Source organism: Heliangelus exortis, chromosome 2 (assembly GCF_036169615.1).
Source record: "Heliangelus exortis chromosome 2, bHelExo1.hap1, whole genome shotgun sequence".
NCBI classification, from domain to species: Eukaryota; Metazoa; Chordata; class Aves; order Apodiformes; family Trochilidae; genus Heliangelus; species Heliangelus exortis.
This window is the reverse complement of record NC_092423.1, coordinates 49,494,701-49,516,838: the sequence shown is the minus strand read 5'-3', so window position 1 is coordinate 49,516,838 and position 22,138 is coordinate 49,494,701. Positions and strand designations below refer to the sequence as shown.

At 37.0% G+C, this 22,138-nt stretch overlaps 1 protein-coding gene across 2 annotated transcripts in view; it reads right to left on the bottom strand.

Moving 5' to 3' along the window:
• Positions 1-6,885: 6,885 nt before the first annotated feature.
• The window catches only part of DPY19L1 (dpy-19 like C-mannosyltransferase 1), a 49,563-nt gene continuing 34,310 nt past the window's right edge, over positions 6,886-22,138 (bottom strand). For both annotated transcript variants that reach the window (XM_071736063.1, XM_071736064.1), the window contains 7 exons: positions 20,916-20,965; positions 19,832-19,856; positions 18,605-18,724; positions 12,398-12,572; positions 11,542-11,641; positions 9,930-10,055; positions 6,886-8,813 (listed from right to left, as the gene is read on the bottom strand). In XM_071736063.1, coding sequence (XP_071592164.1) covers positions 8,657-8,813; positions 9,930-10,055; positions 11,542-11,641; positions 12,398-12,572; positions 18,605-18,724; positions 19,832-19,856; positions 20,916-20,965 — 753 coding nt within the window. In that variant the 3' untranslated portion in view covers positions 6,886-8,656. The remainder of the gene's footprint in view (positions 8,814-9,929; positions 10,056-11,541; positions 11,642-12,397; positions 12,573-18,604; positions 18,725-19,831; positions 19,857-20,915; positions 20,966-22,138) is intronic.

Here is a 22,138-nt window from a genome sequence, read left to right as displayed (position 1 = left end):
CACACTTCTTCAAATAACATTTAAACACATCCTGGACCGCTCGGCAGGAGGCTGAGAGCCCTTGCAGCAGGTGTTTATCCCATTTGTGCTGACTCAGCACTGCTCAGTGAGGAGTGGGGTGTGCTCTGCAGAAGTCGCCTCTCAGCCCTCAAGGTACAGGGGGTGCCACAGAAGGGGCAGGGAGATGCATCCAATCCTACCACATGGCCTGTGGATATAAGGCAGGAGAAGGGCTTTTTTTTCTGGAGTGAGCAAGTGGGGATATTATCTAAAATTTAGGTTGATGCAACAATTACACATTATTAAAGCCTTGTAGGTATCGTGATACTTTCTAATGGAAGGCCTCTCTCTTCTTCCGGTGGGAAAAAGCTCTGTTATATAAGGACTTACCAAAGGAAAAAATAAGAGCCCTAGAAACAATGAATCCTGCTCTTCTTATCTTACCCTCCCTGTTTACCACAACAACCCCCTTTTCGCTCACTTCCCTACATCTGCAGAGACAACAGACCACTGCATTGTGGTTGGGACAGAGGCACTTAGGCAGCTTACAGTCTACTGGTTTTGACGCAGGGAAGATAACACTGATCTCTCTTGCCTTCTCCTCCTGTCTACCAGTTTCATCAAAGCCTGTGAAAAATTACCTGTGAGAGCTCTGCCTTCTCATCAAATGTTACTGAACTTAGGCAGAAGCTCAAAAGTTTTTTGGCAGAGGACTGGCAGAGGGGAGCTCTCCTGAAGGCCCAGCACCACAAATGCTTTCAACCAGTGCAGGCTCATGCAGCCACTGAAAGGATCAGGTGTTGGCTGGGTCCTCCTCCATGATGCCTTTTCTCCTTGTGGTTCCAAGGTTTCCTGTGGCTGTGTGGTACATGACATTATGTAGTCAGTTGATATAAAAAAAACAATGTATTTTGCCAGGCGAGTTTCATCTAGAACAATTCCTGAGCTGGTTTACTGCACTGACTGCATGAAAGTTCATGTTAGCACACAAGCTGGCTTCAGTGGCAGTCTACACAGCTCTGCAACGTATGTGGAATTACAGCTTTATCCAGTCTATTTTAAAATCACTGAGCTGGGAAAGCTTTCAGAAGAAAATTGTATTAAATGTTCTTGTACCTGTACTTTGCATTAGCTATTCTCTTGGAGTTGAAGTAACTTTTCTTTCCTTCAATTGTTTGGCATTAATTTTATTTTTTTATATAACTCAGTGGAAAATAGTAATTTATTATGTTTTTCTCCAAGTTAACTTGATTGCTGTATTTCCCCTTGGTCTTTCTGTCATCCTCAGTCAAAGAGTAGTTCGAGGAGGCAATATCACAGCTTATACAAATTACAGGGTTTAGGCTTCAGTAATTCTGAGGAAGCAGAAAATCTCCACCTCGGGGAAAGTTTAGTTCATGGTCCTCTAAATTCTTCCAAAATCAAACACATGTGCTAGTACTTAGATAAAAAGGATTCATCTAGTGATGAGATGGAATCCAACTGCTAATGAAAAAACAGGCTGTGAAAAATGGGCTCCTGAGTGATGGAAATGGGGACTAAACCCAAAGCCAACCTTTAAGCATCACTGGAGTGGCACCTGAATGGCACCTTACCTGGAAGAAGCAAAATCTGCTACAGATGAAATCTGGTTGAACACTGGCAAGGCAGCTATGCAGGTCAGCATGCTCAGTGATGATGGCCCAGCACACAGTATGTGACCTCCCCAGCTTTGAGAGTGTCTTTTTTGTGAACCTTACTGGCTGCTCCTTCCCACGCATCTTTTTCTCACAGCTGTGAGTCAGGTACTCGCACAGGAATCAGATGAGTTCATTTACAGTGTCTGCTTCCAAGAACACACGTAATGTTCAGAAAGATTTGCTGCAATGGACATTGACCACGCAGAGATAATACATCCAGTGAATTCAATAAGCATGAGCCAGTAAGAGGGTTTGGCTCTTCCACCTTTTACCTTACAATGGTCTCACTGCTCACTTATTCTCTGCTGTCAGCTCAGGAGACAATAGCAAAGTGCAGCCTGTAATCACACTGTGCCATAAGGAAAAAAATAGGAAAGGAAACCAGAAACTGCTGAAGAGCGTCTGTACTGTTCACCTCCAGTTGCATTTCCAAGTTGTGTGCTTCCCTCATCATAATTTTATCCACACACAAAGAGATCAGTGTGATGTTGTTAGAAAAAAAACTTTTTGATCACTTTACCAGAGGAAGCTGCCTTGATTTATGAAGCTTTCTGTAAAACTTGTGTGTATCATTTCTGTATTTACCTGTCTCAGATTTGCAGGAGCAAGTTCCCAAAGGACATACAGACATTTACAGAGTAACAGCAGTATCAAAAAGTAAATCACAGTTGTTACCTATTTGTGAAGTGTAAATAGGGAAACACACAGCAGATAACTCTCCATCACAGTTGCTTGCTCTGCACAGATGGTGTTTTAAATCCCTGCAGTTACACAGAGTGGAGTGTCACCTATAACACAGAGGCATTGGATGAAGCATGATGGTTATCAGGTAATGATAAAAAGGGGAAAAACACAGTGTGAAGCAACAGGGGACACCGAGGTCCTATGCCTCAACACACTGATAGCAAAGATGACAGCACCCAGGAGCTGCCTAGTAGGGCGTAATCATTTGAAGCAATTCAGAAAGCATACCGGTACAAAGATAAATGGAAACATTTAACCAGACACCCAATGCCATGAAATAACATTGCCAACCACAGCTCAGATGCTATGGTTTTAAACACCTTGGACACATCATCTCCTGTTTCAAAAACTCCAAGATGAGAAGGGGTGATTCCATGGGTTTCTTGTTCATTAAATGTATCCCTTCACAAAAACTCAACTACTTAGCATAGTAAAACAGCATTCTCCTGTTTCTTCTTCCATCTTCTTCCCAATGCAAGTCTTAGAGAAAGAGAAAAAAAGAAAAAGAAGAAAAAAGGAGCCCTGGAGTACAAGATTTGTGTAATTCTTTATGTGTCAGCAAACAACTATCAAGTCCTACATTCAAAGCAGAAAAGCAGCTTGAAAAGTGCTCGCTGAGGATCAGATGATTTGAAACGCTTCAAAGATTTACTTTAAATTACTGGAGTAATCTACTAGTAGACTATTGATTTTCCCCCCCTCTTTCCTCTAAACAAGACCTGAGTGTTAAGGTTTGGCTTTAACCAGCCAATTCTGAATGACTGACCTTACCAATATTTCTTTCTGGAAGCTGGGCCATGACTGCAGACTCTAGAAGTAATCACAGAATGACAGAACTCTAGGGGTTGCAAGGGACATTGAAAGATTATCAAGTCCAACCCCCCTGCCAGGGCAGGATGACCTAAAGCAGGTCATGCAGGGATGTGTCCAGGTGGGTTTTGAATGTCTCCAGAAAAGGAGACTCCACAAAAAATCATTACATCCTTATGAAAAATCAGCCCTTCACCTCTTTTGTACTAAAGTTGTCCATCGCATTCCCAATAATTAACAATCCCAATAATCCCTCATTTTTCTGCTGTAACCTTGAGAAGCATCCTAATTCTAAATAGTCTTCTATAAAGTTGGTTATAAATAAGAGGATGACGAATGCAGCTGCTACCACAGGAAGCTCTCTGATCTCTAACATGCCTCTTCTGCTTGGTTAAGTACATGAGACAGATCAGATTATACTCCTTTTGAAGGATTACACCATGACACTGTACATGACATTTGTTTAAAGGGCTCTTAAATTGCAGTCTAAGTATGGGGAAATTTGGTCAAACCCCCACTCTGACATAACATCAGTGTCATTCTGATTCATAGCAGCTTGAAATAATTCTTCAGTAAAACACACTTGTGGGCTTACTAATGAGGTTAATAGCAATGGGCTTAGTCCTCACAAAAAATAAATCCAGCTCCTACTAGATCACTAGTTCAAAACTCGACAGAAGACAACATGCTCTGATAATACCTGCTATACATTCACTTTGGTTCCTAAAATTACAGTGCAGCATAGCATGCTCTTGGTAGTTCACTGAGGTGAGCACCTGAGTCACAGAAAATAGCTGAGATCTGCTACATATGGAATTTGTAGCCAATAAAGTTATTATCAGACCACATAAACACAAAGGTCATACATGAGTGGGATTTTTTTTTTCTCCAGCTGTGCTTATTACTCATTCTGTGAGGTCCTGATATTGTTGTGTACTCCACAGGTAATCTTGTAATAAGCACAGGCTCTTTTTAACTCATTAATGAATAATTCACAGAGAAATTAAGAATGAGGACAGACTACCCTGGCACAGGACCACCAGCTAACGTGGGCAACTTCCATCACCTAGTTCATTGGCAAAAGCCAAGCATTTTGATGAGACTTACTAGAACCACAACACCTCTGAAAGACACAAACACCTTCTCAGTTTTAGCTATGCATTTTTACACCTTCTCTGTTTAAGCTATACATTTTTGCTCAATTCTATGCAGGTTCTGTTCAAATTTTATCCTGTTTTCTAGCATCAAAGTGAAAAAGAATAAGATTAAATGGAACACAGGAAAAAAAAACCAACCCAAACAACCCTCAAAACCAAAACAAGAAAACATTTCAAATACAGTCTGACTTTATTGAAACCATGTTTCCTTTTGGCAATTCTGCTGCACCTTGACATTGCAAATATTTATGCTTTTCAATTTACTTCAATTGGAACTTTATTGCTTTGCTACTTTCTTATGTGTTACAACAATCTCACAAAATAAACTATCAGAGCTGACAGGCTTCTTTCTAAATTCAATTACCAATTCAGTTGCACATGGAAGGTTCAAAGGAAGGCAATACATGTCACAGGCTGCTAATTCAAAGGCATCTTTACAATTCCTTTTCACTTCAGGCAAAAACCTAATGGATGAAACAAACCTGCAACTATTCAAATAAATAGCCAAAACCTCATCAGGTAAAAAATTAAGTTAAGATTCTGACAGAACCACTTACTAAGTAACATGTGAATGACTTTAAGCATTGAGGGTAGTAAACGCTAAGACAGAAGTGCTAAATAAAGTAATGGAACACAACTTACTTCTCGAGCATTGTTACTATTTCTCCCTTCGAAAAATATTTATTGCCTCTAAGTATGGAGTAATGACACAAAAATGGCCCAAAAGTATCAAAACAAAGATCCTGTATGCCACAGCCTGCAGCATGATACCTGCACCTACATCCAGCAAACATCTACAAGAAAACTAAGGCTAAGGAAAACACCTACTCCTGGCAATTTCATACAACTTGTGTTTTGAGTTCAACGGCCTTTGAAATACTTCAGGAACACAAATCTCTACTCTGTCCAGCTACTATGTTTAACTTATTTTTATGACCAGCAAAAGATAAATTTCTGCAAATACAGACACATTATTATTTTCATAACCGGAATCAAAGAAAAGCAAGCCATAAGCACCATCATAAAGCAAATTCAGAAAAAGTAGGAGGCATCCTATTCTATTCATTCAGCCTTTGCTACCTTTCTTTCAACTAAGAAAAAAAGATCTGGGTTTTTAGAAATAAAATATAAAAGCAAGTGCCTCAGAAGAGGCTAGGATGCTTTGCAGAACTGAAGAAATAACTACAGCAAAACACAAACTGTGCAAAAATTGTTTGCTAACTGCATCCTAAGAGACCCCAGGGACTTGTAGTCAGAGATGAGGAACCAGTTGCTCGGTAACATGATGATACTGCTCAGGTGTCTGAACACAGAAATAATTAGAAATGAAAGAAAAAAATGCACTGGCTTTGAAAAAAGCTGGTCAAGACTGAAGGATGAGCCCTAGTGACTTGTTTTCTTTCAGAAAAAGATCAAAAGACAGTTTTTCCCCTTAGAAGCTGTCCTGTTTCAGGCTTGGTATTACCTTTTAATGAGATGCAGAAGGCACTTTTTTTTATACTCTCCAACCTGAAAGATAGATGTCATCCTTCTTGCCAAAGAGGCAAAACAAGTGCTGCTTGTACCTGAGAATCAATTTATACATTGAAAATCTTGAGAGAGTAAGAGGCTGGCCCACTGGGATCCTGCCTGAGTCTTCAGCCAGATATGACGCCAGTATTAAACATTCAGTGTTCTACCTGTATCTCATGATCTATTGGCAATAAATGTTCTATACATGATGTAATAGGAAGCAATAAAGTTGTTGAACAACTACATGACCAATCCACTCAATCAATTGACAATTTCATTGTATGAATTTCATCAATAATGGATTATTACAGTAGAAGATCAGAAACAGCCAATTTGCTGAGAACAAAAGGAGACTTTGCCTGATTCTGTAAACCTACTCCTCTGTTTCCACCCAGTGGGTCATCTTAAAGCTCTGCTAGAGTTTATCAAAATTAAGTTTGACTTTGTACTGAAATAAAACTGACCTATGTGGTATAGCTGAGGAATTGTTTGTCACAGCACTGAGAGGTTTTGCTGCCCGAGCAACTACTGCATAGCTGACCATTCTCAGATTTACAAGTTCTGCAAGACACCTTATGTCCTCAGTCTTAATTTTACTCAAAGTGCAATTATTCCTTAGCATTTAAACTTTATTATTAATGAAGTTTTCCTTTCACATCAGATCTGCCATCCTACTCTTTCCTCTTACTACAGCAAAGCTTACACAGAAAAGCACAAAGAGCAGTTCGGATCTGGATCCCTTCCTCCAGCTGCTGAATCAATTCAGGAGCACCTTAACCTTTTGAGTTCAAAAATATCATGTTGTTTTACTGCAGCTCTTCACATTATGTTCTTCACATATTTCTGCACTGATATTCCAAATAGAAAGGACGTTGAAAGGAGGTGTGTGGGTTCAGCTTCAATCATACCTGTGGCAACTGTATTAAATTCCAGTTCAAGAGACAAGAGCAGAAATGTAACATCCTCCAGAAACATGGGAACAATTTCCATATTTTTCTTTTTTATTTAACCACGTAAGTACATGTCAACAGTTGGCATAAACTTCATAAAAATACAGTACCTTTTTGTGCTGTAACACTAGTCACAATATTTATATAAAGATTTTTTTCCTGCTTCCTTGAATTCAATTAACATTTTTAAAAGTGACTTCCCAAAAGCCCTTTTTGTGAGTTCCCTTATAGAAATTTTTCCAAAATCTATCCTGTAAAAGTTAAAAAGCTAATACATTTGCAGCCATTCTCCCTCACCCTTTCATTAAAACAGATTTTAAAAAAATAATAAGTCTAGAATACTGATCAGTTGTTACACTATTACTTTATCATAGGTTCCCATTTAACTGATACTGTTATAGCTGTGACAGATGTTATTCCTAAAGCATCTAATCTTGCTAGATGCTATTAGGGCTAAAAAGACCAGTCCTATCAATAGACTGATGTCTGAACAACAACAAAAAAACCCAAACCAAACAAAAAACCAAAACAAAAAACCCCAAGCAAAACCAAAACCAAAACCAAAACATAGATGAGATTACATTAGACTTCAGAAGTCTCTTACTGTGTAATCACAATTACTGTGATACTTCCCAATGGCAATAAACATACAAAAATTCTATCAAGACAGTTAAAGTACTAGAGGGTGCCTTTGCACTGGGTATCTTGGAAAGTGAGTTCTCTAAATTCTTTACAACCTAAAATGTTGGTGAGATGACAGATCCACTCTAACATTTTTGGTGCAATTATACCCACACAACTGACTACACCCATATCATAACCGGGTTAAAATTTAGTTTTTCTTTAATGCTGATGATAAGACTCCAGGCAGGATCTAATAAATGGGAAAAGAAAATAGGGTGTAAATTTTGAAACTAATTTCTTATCAAGTTAGGCGCTGAAGGTCTAGTTAAGGCAGTGAAGGATTTATTTCAGTATCTTTCTAAGGCTATGACAGATTTTTCCTGAATAAAGCATTTTCCCTAAAAATTTCATGTATATTATGCCAGCTTATTCTGAATGCAGAAGAATGCTAAAAAACCTTGGACACTGAGAAGCTAAACTATTGCTCACTGCAAATATTACCCTTTATTAGTCTTTTTTAATATCAGTAAGATTCCAAGAACATGCACCTAAATAATCAAGTTTCAAGTCTGCATACAAACTTTTCCATTTCAAAAGCAAGCTTAAAAGCATGTGTTAAAAGTGATCCAAAATGACAAATGTTCTTAATCCTCTCAAAGAAAAAATGCCTCTCTCTCTCTCTGACACAACTCGAGGAACTACGTGACGCTAAAGAGAATTTCTAGTATCACCTTGTCCAGAAGGGAGATGGGTAATGAAAGTGACATGAGAAATGTGATGCCAGATGCTATAGCACTGTTCCTTTGTTCCTAGCTGCTAGCACTAAAGCCTGAAACAAACTTGCTTTGCTAAAACACTCTGACAGTCCCATTTCACAATATTATTGGTTTTGAGAATGGAGTTACTTTCCACAGCTACTTTTAACTCTTTTTGGATCAGTGTAAAATAAAATGTGCAAACATATAATCATTTGCATAGCAAATCTCAAGGGACTGACCCTGAAATAGAAATCCAAACTGTTAGGTTTAAGATTTTTCTATAATCAGAATTCACTTAAAATGGCAAAAATTAAAATACGTTTTTCCATTTTAAGTCTGGTACAAAAGGTATTTCTGATTTATAATTCTTCTAGTTACTAGGTTAAAAAGTTGAAAGACTCGTGTTTCTTTGCACTGAAATGTTATTCCTTTGGAATCTTCAAGACTCTGTAATTGCTGTTTTCAAATACAGTGATGAAATATGGCCTGGAATCCTTGCTCATAAGGGTACATAAAGGAATTCTGCCGCTGTTATCAGGATCTTCAACATCCCATATTTCAGGCATACTGCAACCAGGCCTAGAAAACACGTAAAGAAAAAGAAAAGAATATAAATAAGAAGAAAATAATATAAAAAGAAAAATTAAGAAATTCTATCACAAAAAACATCCAGCTTGCTGAACTCACTTTTATAACCCCTGCTATAAATATTCAATTACATTATTTATTTTTTATTTTGCCTTTATACTAGGAATGTTTATTAGATTACAAAACCAATAAATATAGTAGTTAGAATGTGCAGAATTTGTCTGCTTTTATGGCTACATAAGCAATAAGAAAGTATCCGGAAGAGGAACCATATAAACCAGCTCAAATTATACAATATATATTATTAGGAACCCTTAAAACTTCCTATAAAATGGAGGGTGAATTCCACACACCTACCATTTTCACAGAAAACTCAGGAAATAAAACACCTTTTTAAAAAGAGTAGTAATAACTTCTTGCTTTTTTTATTAAGACACATAATCAACACCAATTCCCTGTGCAGTTATCTTTCAAAGTTAGAATTACTGAGAATTTCCTAATTTTTCAAAGATAATAGCAAAGAAAAAGATTAAATTAATTTTATTCTAAATGCAAAAAAAAAAGGAAAAAACAAAATCCTAATTAATTTGTGTTTTAAAGGCCAAATTGGGGAAAAAAGTGTATCGTTTTTTCATATGGGCAGTTTAAAAGGGATAACCCCCAGCATTTATCAGTAATGGTCATAATATTTTGGTGCTGAAAGTATCTCCTAGGCTGCACCTTTTATTCATACAAGGCCTCCATTACACACAAACATCTATCCTTGCCACCACAGAGTAACAACTTGTTCCACACAGAATCACACAAATTTTCACACAAAAATCACATGCAAAGTTTCATTTGTGAATTCCTCCTGTATTTTACAGTGAAGTTTAAAAATATATCCTATAGAGCTTTTTAGTGCACACAAAGACCACAAGGTTGCTGGTGTAGGTACAGTGAGGTATACTCACTAATATCTGGAGATGCTGGACAAGATTTTATTTTTGACACTTTTAATAAAGCACAACAATTCAACAAATCAACATTTCAAAACTACTACCTGATAAAAATCTTAAGGCTACATACTTGACTAAGATTCTTCTCAGAGAGATAGAGATTACTCACTTTTTTCTGCTTACACACAATGACTCTTCCAAAATATAGTAATTCACTCCCAGTTTTACCAATTCTCTTTTTACTTCTTTTGCAGGTTTTCGACTGTACATGGAGTACACTACTTTAGTTCTGGCCCTTCAAAAAGAGAGATACAAGTTAACTAGCAACACAGCATCAAAATATAAGCTTTAACCTTAGACTGGACAGGAAAGCTTTCTATTTCACAAAAAAGCTAGGCTAAAGTGAAATTTAAGTTAGTAACACCATTTGCTCTTAATGTGATAATTTCTTCACAAATACAATGATTTAAAGAACAACTTATCCAGCCCTTTGATTTTTCTGTAGCAGGAGACAACTCTGTAACAAGACCTGAGGTTACTGTGAACAGAAAATGCAAAGATGTCAAAAGCAATGCGTTTACCATATGGTATTCAAGGTTAGAAACAACCTTCCCTGGACTGGAGGTGACCAGAATAAATCATCTATCCAGTCTCTCTGCAAAAGATCATACTCATTGCACTTGTTTGGACTTCTTAAACCACAGAATGCAAGACCTAATGCCTGTCTATGCTGAACCAAGCAAAATCATCACTTGTAAATCAAAATCCTGTTTGTATTATCCAGTAATATTCTCCTTTTATTGTGCAAAGCATGATGTCATTATCTCCTATTTATTTTCTGATACATTATCATATCTAACTTTTTTTCCCCAAATATACCCTTGTCCTTATTTTTGTAGTTAGAATAGAACAGAAGAGAACACAACAGAACAGGTCAGTTGTAAGAGACCTACAGTGATGTATTAGTCCAACTGCCTGACCAATGTAGGAATGTTAAAAATATAAAGCCAAATAAAATAATTTTAAACTCAGAAAAATACCTCAATTTTGAAAATAACAAAGTACAAACCTCAATAATTTTATTACAAAATTTTGGTTTCGTGTGCTGGTTTGGGCTGGGACAGAGTTTTCTGCATTCTGTTTCTTCATTGTAGCTGGTATGAGGCTGTGTTTGGATTTGTGCAGGAAATAGAGTGGATAATGCTGAGATGTTTTAATTATTGCTGAGCAGTGCTTACACAGTCAAGGCACTTTCTGCTCCTCATATTATTCCACCAGTGAGAAGGCTGGGCATGCACAAAAAGTTGGAAGAGACACAGCTGGTGCAGCTGACCCTACCTGATCAAAGCAATTTTCTATACGACATCTTAATATTTCAATACTTAGGGTATTTTATAATGAAAAAATTTGCAATCACAAATTAGCTAATAGGAATGAATTGGCTACCAAGAAAAAAAAAAAAATAAAATCCATCTAAAATTTCAGGAGTAACTAGAATGAAGAAAGAATATAGTAGTACACATTAATTCCAATTCCATAATTACATTCTGATTTTTTTTGTATAGAAGCTTGAAGCCATATCTATCCTACAGTACATCTTTTCTGATGGAAACAAATCCTGAAGAAATACTAAGTGTGTTTCCAATCTTAAAATAACAAATCAAGTTCTATGGGTTTTTAACAGATTTTACAAATGCAACACAACACCATTCCTACTGTGTACTTCCGACATTAAGAGAATTAATAGCAAAAAACTCAACAAATCCTCAACTTTAATTTACCTTAACCCTGCGTCTTCGTAGTGAGGATGATTTACGATAGGACGGAGTGTAGACAATTTCACACTTGCCATTGTAGGCATTGCCCCTGCAAAAACTGCATCTGAAATACAGAATGAAAGGCATGCTTGAAATGAAGAATCAAGCACTAAAAGCAGAGAAGCCATACTCAAATATCTAAACAGTAGTTCCATTGGAAAACAAAGAGGGTAGGGTACTCCTTTTGAAAAAGCCTTAAATGGCACCAACAGAAGATGCAAAAAAATCACTTTTTTTAAAAGCCTGAACTCAGTGTAAATCATCAGATAACTAAATAGCTAAGAAAAGAGATTTAACACATCATATTTCTCTTGAATGGATAGAATTGCATATTCTTTATGACAACACATTTTTATTTGGCATTTCATACACTTAACAATTGGCACTGTTAAGTAAGCAATGCAACTTCAGTCCACTTCAGCTTTCAAGTATTTTACTGTTAAAGAGGTAACTATTTTGTTTCCAGCTGGCTTCTTGGCACTTTTACTCATTTTACTACAAGCATAAGTGCAACCACAACATACACACACTTCAAATCTAGCAAAATTATGACTCACATACAAGATCGGTGTAATTTATGTAAAAACCTGTTTTAATTAGACTTTGCAAAACCACTTTTGTTGCAGAAATACTACACCAGCTGCTAGAACCTCCAGGCTGGTGGCCTGGAGTCTTACAAATGAAGCATTTTTCATTTGAGATAGCTTCTATATAGACAAGTACATGTGACTGAACCATGGCTTTAGCACAGCCCAAGACAAAGCCACAAATAGTAGCAGTACTTCTTCAGCCATTCATAGCAAGTTATTGAATAGTTTACCTTGTCTGGTGTTGACTTTTATCCACTCTAACAGTTCCTCCTGTGGCAAATTGCTGAATTCTCCCATGATGTTCCACTGAGTTTGGAGGTTTGATGATCCCTCTATTGCCATCAATGCTAAAATAGCAAAGACCAATGTTTTGGGCTGGATTTTACAGAAGAGCCATCCAAACAACTGAAATGCAAGAAGCAATTAATTTCTGGACAAAAATTCTGTGATATTATATGCAGTGCAATTTTTATTTCTCTATAAAAGACCTAATGAGTTACAATACAAAGTATCTCTAAATAAATGCACTACATTCAGATTACATTTACTCCATTTTTAAAATTGAAACATGAAATGACAAAAAAGCTTCACAGTAAAACCTCTCACTAGGCTGACTACTCCAGTTACATAGTATATGTTACCTTTTTTATATAAACTGACTGTAAACTACTTTAGATTATTAAAATTCTGAAGCCACCTCAAAAAATACTGTGTTCTCTACTCTCATCCTCAAAGATTTTGCTTAACACTCTAACAAGACCAGCAATACTATCCATAGAAACTTAATATATGAAATATGCCTAACCACTGCACAGGTCTGGAAGAATGAAGGGAAATTGAGTTGTTTGTATGCTGCTCTTCATGACCACACCGCCTTTTTACCAACAGTTGCAAAAATCTCACTTAAAGGATGTATTAGAACTTTGGAATTAAAATAAATAAATAAAAAATTTAAAAATCACCACATTCCTCTCATGCTTTTATAAAACCTTACTAATGTTCAAAATATCTAAATTTACCACATTTTGCTCAAAGTACCTAGAATGGTTGAACAAATAAGCAATGAAAAAGAAACATTTCTTCTGCAGAATGCTTTTCCTCACGAGATTTTTATATCACCTCAAGGTTTTTTTGGTTTTGTCGAAAGACTATATTAAGTCTTATCCAGCTACTTTTCTTTGCTTTCAAAATTTTCATGTATACATAATATATAAACATATAATAATACATAACTACTCCTAACCAAATGAGGAAACGTGCAGATGAAAACAGTTACCATTTTTATGGTACATCAGGTAAAACAAATGACAACAGTGAGGTAATGGAAAGTACACAGATTTATCCAATGGGCTGAAAGAACAGAACATATAAAATTCCTTTTCCATGAGCTGAATAATTCTAATATGTCTTTTGCCTCTTTGTTTGGTTTTGGTTTGTGTTACAAATATTCATCTCAGGCTGACTGTTTGGAAGACAGCTGATTAACAGCTATGTATAGCCTCAAAAGAAATTAAATAGAAAATTAGAGAAAATATTCTAACACACACCTAGCAGGTAAACTTTCATGGTCTCCTAGATGAAAGGTTAGTTTTGACCTCAACAAGACAATTACAAATGCAAAATTTGCTTAACTTTTTCTTGCATCTTTAAAAACAACTTGTTGCTTGTTAATTTATGGAAACACCTAAAATTTTATGTAAAATTCAACATTGCACATAAAGTCAGATTTGTCAACCCTGGGATACTACACTTCTGCTCAGCATCCAATAGAAAAGGAAAAGCTCACTAAAAACCACTTGATATTTTCCTGAACCTACCAAAAAAAAAAAAAAAAAACCAAAAAACAAAAAACAAAAAAACCAAAAAAACCAAAAAACTTTCTTTTCCCTTTTCTTGCCTAAGTCAGAGCAACTTGAGAATGGTCTGATCTATAGCAGCTCAGTAGCCTTATGGGCCCCTGTCTCTCACGCTGAAGCCAGTCGTGTATTATATATACCTGGAAGATTACCAGCCACTCCCTATTGAGCATTAGGTACATCAGTTAGGAAAAAAAAAAAAAAAAGGAATTTAAAAATCGGCTTGTCTTTTACAGGCATGAATCAGCACCAGCCTAGGGAACATGCTGAACAGGAAAAAGAAACTTCACTGATAACAAGGGAATCAATTTTATTTTTACTTACATTGTTTACCTAAAGTTGGGTACTCTTGAGCACAAGTATGTGCTTCTCCCAAGGCCCAAGCCAGGGAGAGAAAAATCAGAGATCTCACTGTATGGGGAAGTTGGTCATTTATCATCTTCTGCACAGAACTGTCCAAACTGCAGTGATCTAAAGCCTTACCTTTCCTAGCATTCAAGACCTGTATCTTTCAAGCCAACTACTCTTTCATGATTCTGCATAGGGGGAAGAAAAAAGTCACTGGACCTGAGCCATCTGGTCCACCAGAGGCAGCTTCCAGCATAGGTTATTATCTGCCTTTGTAGTTTTCTGAGCAGCTTACTCACTCTAAAACTATAGGTAACAGCAGAACCACTGAAGGGCCAAAATGCAGTTGGAAGCAGAAGAAAATAAAATACTGATAAAATACTCTGAACCTGTCCTTCTTCCACTATTTAGGCAGTGATAACGTAGCATTCTCCAAGATTCAGAACACAATGATAACCGAAAGTAACATTTTTCATTAAGTGGCCTGATGATTTCAGATGCATTACTATACCAAAATTCACAATGACCCAGGATGAATTACTGTACTCAAAAAAAAAAAAAAACCCCAAAAAAACCCCCCACCAGCTGAAAACTTTTACAGATTCACCATGTAGCAGCTATCTTACTATATGGAAAAAAGCCAATGTGTCTACATATTAACAGAAACCATTCCTAACAGCTCATTTTTTGGACATTACCAGTTGCAAGGTACTTTTCTTTGTCTTTCAGAAATTATTTCTGAAATTATTTCTCTATACAGAAACAACAAAAAAAGAAAACCAAAACAAAAAACCAAACAAACACAAAAAGCAGTTCAGAGTTCGTTTGTCAGTTCTCAGAAGGCTGAGTGGCCTTTTTCTATGTCACAAAATACAGTAATAACTTTAGTTCTAAAATACCCTTCATCGACTGGAAAATTCTACCAAAAAATTTCCTTATTACCAGGGTAGGAAAGCCCATCAATTTTAGTGTAGGAACAGACAGTTACAAGAAGAATTAAGATCAAATTAACTGTGGACAGAATTAATTTATATTGTCACTGTTGTCTGTTGGGAAACTGTTTGGAAGAAAACAGACATGTGAGCAATCCTGACTATTTAGCTTTAGCTAGAGTAAGCTAAGGGCCTTGAGGTCCAGTTGCAAGGTTACTGAAAGATGAGCTATGGGAAATAGATAAGGGAGCTGGCAGCAGAAAAGGAGAATAACAGGATAATGATGTAGCCAGCAGAAGTTCTGTGAGAACAGGATTTGTGGCCAAGATATAGCCACCTGCAAGATATCGTTATATAAAAAATTTAATTGTTAATTGTTAATAGATGACTTCACTTTAACCATATTGGTGACTATGTGTTGTCCTTAAGCCTCCGTGGATTTTCTACAGTTGTCGGAATGTTAGAAGAAAATATTTTTTTTTTTCCTTTTTGCCTGCATGACTTGTGAAAAGCAACTTCATTTCAAATTACTCAGAAACACCCCATGAAAGTTCATTTAGAAACATTTAATAACACTCTAACTGCTATGACTCAAGCAACCAGACCACCTAAGAGGACAACAGTACTTCAACTACTAAAAGCTGGGAGAAAAAAGAAAGCGTAGAGGAAATTAAATATATCCTAAGTCCTAATTCAGTTAACAAGGTGGATAAATAAAGTTATTTTTTAAAGATTTTTTGACACTTTTTAAGCATTTTATGATGTTCATGGTAGAGATCCATTCCATATTGGCAGACACTCCACACTTCCACCAATGCCAAGTAACAAAACGAGCTTCAGGAAAGTAATGAGCTCCACATTTAAGCAGACTGATACTGTGTATCCTGCCCAGTATTATAAAGAACTGTCCTTCCTGGAAGGAACATCCAGGAAAGCAATCCTGTTTTCTGGGAAACAATCTTTCCTTCAGCTGCCTTAACAAGAGACAGCTTTCTCCTCTTTGCATAATTCTGACTCATTCACTCATCTTCCAGTTGTATGACCCAGGTGTCAGACATTACACAGACAGTATTTGTCTTCACCATACAACTCTCATTCACTTTTAGGACAGACTTCAGCCACAGGTATTTTGGGGAAAATTATGTCTTTTGGCCATTACAGTTTGTATCACACTGCATATGCACAAGACAGACAAAAAAAGTTGTACAGACACCTTAAATTCTGGCACTCTAAATTTTTGAGTACTGAACTGTGTAACATTACTCTTCTACTTCTCCAGTTTTCAAGAACAGCTGAACATAATGACCAAGGTTTCTGACCAAAATCCTAAATATTCTTTCCCAGCCATTTACAGTATTCCCACTCTGTCAAGTATTTTTCTCTTTCTTTCTTCTGTATTATGTCCACAACAGTTCTTAGCACCAGACTCTTTCTCCCACTCATCCTCACAGTGGTGGTCTCCTTATAGACTTTTCAATGAGTTCCCCAGATCATCTCTATTTTCTTAATAATCCCAAATCACTTCTAATCATAATCTTTCACTCTTTAAATAGGGGACACATACTTTGTGTGATGTAAATAACACTTTCTACAAAACCACAGCATGGTTGAAGTTGGAAGGGACCTCTGAATGTTATCTGGTCCAGCCTCCCTCCAGGGTCACCTACAGTTCACTGCTCTGAACTGTTTGAGATGGCTTTCAAATATCACCAAGAGCAGAGACTCCACAACCTCCCTGGTCAACCTGTGCCAGTGCTCAGTCACAGTCACAGGGAAAAGGTGTTTCTTGATGTTCAGAAGGAACCTCTTATGTTTCAGTGCATGTTCATTACCTATTGTCCTGTCACTGGGCACCACCAAAAAGGGTCTGAGTCTGTCTTCTCCACACTGTCCCTTCAGGTATTTGTAAATATTCGTTAAGATTCTCCCCTAAGCCACAGACTGTACAGCCCCAGATCTCTCAAGCCTTTCCTTATGTTGCAGTCCCTCAGTCATCCCTTTGCTGGACTCTTCCCAGTATGTCCATGCTTCTCTTGTACTGGGGAGCCCAGAACTCCAGCTGTGGCTTCAGCCATACTGAGCAGATGGCAAGGATCACTTCCCTCAATCTGCTGGTAACACTCCTCCTAAGGTAGCCCAGGATACAGCTGGCTTTCTTTGCAGCAAGTGTACATTACTGGCTCATGTTCAGCCTGGTGTCCACCAGAACTCCAGGTCCTTTCCTGAAAAGCTACTTTCCAAATGGGCAGCCCCCAGCACCTACCTGTGCCTGCAGCTGTTCATCCCCAGGTGCAGGACTTTGGTGCTTCCCTTTATTGAAACACATGAGGTTCTTGTCAGCCTGTTTCCCCATCCTGTTGAGGGCCCTCTGCATGGCAGCACATCCACCTAGTGTGCCAGCCACCCCTCCCAAATTTTGTACCAGACTTGCTGAGGGTAACACTCTGCCCTGTCATCCAGACCATTAACAAAGACGTTGAACAGGACTGGATCCAACATTCACCCCTAGGGTAAATCACTAGTTACTGGTCCTTCAATCAGACTTCATAACACTGCTCTGGGCCCAGCTCTTCAGACAGATTTCAATCTACCTCCCTGTCTGCTTCCCAGACAACAGACTGCTTATCCTACTTTTGCTCCAACTGCAAAGCTCCTGAACAGCTACTTAGACACAATCAAGTTCACATCTCAAAAACACAGATACTGAAACGTGGAAAGCCAATTCTAAGATCTTTTATATCTGGAGAAAATACAGTAACAGATTATGTTACGGATGACTTCAAGCTAGGAGAGTGAAGTCTGAGTAAGGCATACAACTTTTGGTTTTTAAGACTAATGTTTTCAATATGCAAGACTTCAAAACTATACTTCTGGAAAGATTCAATACACAAAAAATATGCAAAATGATAAGCTCTGAAGAGCTGTGAAAACAGAGCGTAAACAGTCAAACACTGTTTGGATAAAATTATTAGTCAATAAAAAGTTTCAATGGGACTGAAATGTGTAAATTCAGCAAAATCCAGTGAATGTCTCTCTATGCTCAAGCTCAATACAGAGCATAAATAATAACTCTATAATGATGTAAGAGGACAAGCTGCATAAAATAAGACACTTGCTTTATCTGGGGACAGAGGAGAATGGAACATTTTTAATCACATTTTTGACAGGCAATATAATCTATTTTAGTTTTAACTGGTATACTCAGATTCAGCAATTACACAAACAGAAATTTGTTTTAGGACTAGTATCTGGATAGTACTGCAAGTACTGAAATAGCTACAGGATTAAAAAGACACCTTACCTGCTTTGAACACACCAAGGAAGCCATAACACATAGATGTGGTGTCAGAAATAGTTTTAGTCTCATGATTAAAATTGCTAAAACACTGTATGCCAACAGCTGCAATGCATGATACACCAGCTGGAAAAAAAAAAAACAAACAACAAAAAAAATTAGAAAAGAATAATACTTGCATAGTTTTCTTTTGTCTTAAACATACAACTTCATTTTCAGGATAGTTTATATAATGACCTTGTCTGAAAATGAGTCTAAGTTACACATCTTCACATTTCAGATAGTGAGAAGGACTTTATCTTTTTTCTAAAGTCTATATAGTAATGCTAAGTTACAGAACAACAGGAAGGATAAACATTAGCAACAGAAACGAGCTGGAGAAATGGCTAGCTATACAAAAGATCCTGCAACATAAGCAGGCAATAACAGATGCAGAATTTTTAGTATAACCTCTTTATAGAAGAGACTTTGCTATTTAGTACCTAAAGTATCTAGGTACAAAATGAAAGAATGAACTAATGAAATGAAACAATATCCTTGACACTCACACCATAACAGGCAGCCAGCTTTAGTATTCTCAGGAAAGGATAAAAGCAAAGATGTCACCCACTGCTCCTAACATTGAATCTATGTTCTTTGTTGAAGTGCTGTTCATAAATCACAGATGCATTTTTGCAATCAGTGCTTTTATCTAACTGATTATGATATTTTGAGTGGCATGAGATTTCTCTCATAACACAAACCATAAATTAGCTGCTGTAACAAAGTTTTGTACTGTCTTTGCTGACTTACTACAAATAAAGAAATCACATAACAAAGCTGCCATTCAATATTATTTTTTGTTTATTTTTATTAAAAGAACCACATGCAGATTTTCATGATAGCATACTGCCAATCAGAATTTAAACATCATCTATCATGTGAAACCCTGGTAAAGAAACTCATTTCCTTAGTGTTTAGGGGGAAAATGGAGGGTCCAGCCTAATTTCAGTGTCTTTCTGTACTGCTAGAGGTAGTGTCCAAAGATTTCTCTCTTGCACTGACACCCCACCATTACCACCATTCAATATTCCAGTTATTCCGGGGACATACCAGTTTAAGCTGAGGGAATAAAAGGTGCAAATACTTACCTTCAAATAAACTATGTATCAGGATCAGACCATTGCAACCTGTATTTCAGCACCAAGTATTCAAGGGGAACATATGAATACATTTACGCAGAAAGAGTCTTACCTCACCATGGTTAAAACGTTCGTCTCTGAAAAAAAAGAAAAAACAACCCAGAAAATCCCATTATTTGGTTGTGCACTTCAGAAGCACTGCTTTTTCTTTGAAGTTATCTCTAGTGGCTATAGACAACTGAACTAATCAGGGTAAGCATGAGTCAACACCCACAAAGATTTTTGTTTTCCACTCCAAAACAAGCTTTGAAATATACTGCAAATCAATAACTATCCTCCTCAGTCCCAGGGTCTATCAGGAAATCTGAAAATTAATTTTAGCAGTTTTTTAATTACTTCCACAAATTATTTCGTACATGGAACAGCTTATTTAGAGAATGAAGCCTCAGTAATATAAAAAACACAGAGCACTGGTACCAAAAGCATTAGTAATTTACTCAGGTACTACATAGATTGGTTCTAGATTCTCAGAATGAAATACAAATGTGAGTGGAGTAAGAAAAATGTACATTTGTTGTTCTCCAAAAGCACTTGTGAAGACAGGATGCTGAATCCTGCTCACATTTGTTGAAATGTGACTTTCCACTGACCAGCGAAAGGATTAGTGATAAATTTAAAAAAAAACAAACAAAGCAAAAATATATGTTGGGGAGAGGACAACTTTCAACTGAACAAATTCACTGCTTGCTTTTTGATCAATAAATAATGCCAAATGGCTGCCACAGGTAGAAGATGCATTACACTTTGAAAACATTTTTAATGTTATTTAAAAAATAAGAGAGTTGGGATCCCTTCCTAAAGATGAAACTCTGGTATCTTTATAGCCTTCAAAAGAATAAATAAATTTGTGAACAAGAGAATTTGCATTCATTACTTATAGGATAAAAATTAATAGGGACATAAATAAATACTGTATGAACAGAGCAGAAAATTGAATTATTAAATAGAAAATTTGGGGTTAAAAGGGTTATGATTCCTATAAAAATACCACATATAGTATATGCAAGCCACTCAGTCACTGGACAGAATTTACCCTTCAGAAAGGACCAATATCATGTAGAATTCTGATTTATTTAGCATATAGCAAATCAAACAGAGTTCCAGCAGAAAATTCAGAAGAAGATGACAATATGTACCTTTCAGGTTGGCCTGCCTGAGGAAAGACCCACATAAGATATTTAATTACCTGAAGAAAACAAAAGCCAAGGAAAAGTATGAATAAATATTCAAAAGCATTCTAAAGCATTTTCAACATTTGCTAAATTAAATTACACCTGGGTAATCTCATTTTGAAATAATACTAAGATAAAGACACACAATGTTTTAGCTAAAAATTCTTCTTGAGGATGTGTAATTAGCCAGACAGTTAGCTGTTATGCCTTCTGTTCCTGTGTAAACTGTTAAGTTGTTTTTACACAAATTATACACAATCAAATTTACAAAAGCAGTTATAAACCTCAGTTATAGTACTCATCAACTAAGTAACAGGATTTTTTTGCTGCTTAACATCAAAAAGTTTTAGCACTGACTCAGGACTTACTGATTGCAAAAATCTAACTAAAGAGTTAGATCTAAACTAACTGAATTTCCAGCAAATATTTTCGAAAACCTGTATTGGATCTACCTGCATTGTGGCAAAGTTTTAGTATTTGACAGGCTGTGGAGGTGGCTTCTGTGAGAAGAGACATGGGGCTGCCACTACCTGAAAGCGGCTTCAAAGTGGATCTACCAGTGGTCAAAGCTGAGCCCACCAGTGATGCTGTTAGATGCCTCTGTTGATAACACACTCAAAGAAAAGTAAAAAAAAAAACAAAACAAAAGCAGTTCCTTTAAGAAGGAACAGTGAGACAGAGGGAAGAGAAACTACCCTGAAAACACCAAAGATCAGTGAAGGAGAGGGATGAGGCACTCCACACACCAGAAGCAGTTTCTCCTGCAGCTTGTGGAGATGATCATGACAATTTAGGTTTCTGCCCTACAGTGCATGGAAGACTGCAGCAGAGCAGAAATTCACCCTGCAGTCTGTAGAGGACCCCGTGCCAGAACAGGTAGACTTGCCCTGAAGGAAGCTGCAACCCCTAGAGAGCCCACAAAGGAGCAGGCTCCTGGCAGGAACCACAGCTTGTGGGTACCCACACTGCAGCAGTTCTTAAAGAACTGCAGCCTGTGAGAGGAACCCATTGAGCCTGGAGAGAAGGTGGTGGAGACGAGGCAAAGGTGATTTCAGTTTTGTTTGTTTAATTAATTTTTTTTTTTTTTAAATCTTCCCAAGTTTAGGTCTGTTTTGCTCATGACAGAAGATTGGTGAGTGATCTCCCCGTCCTCATCTTGACCCATTAGCCTATTCAAGTCTTTTTCT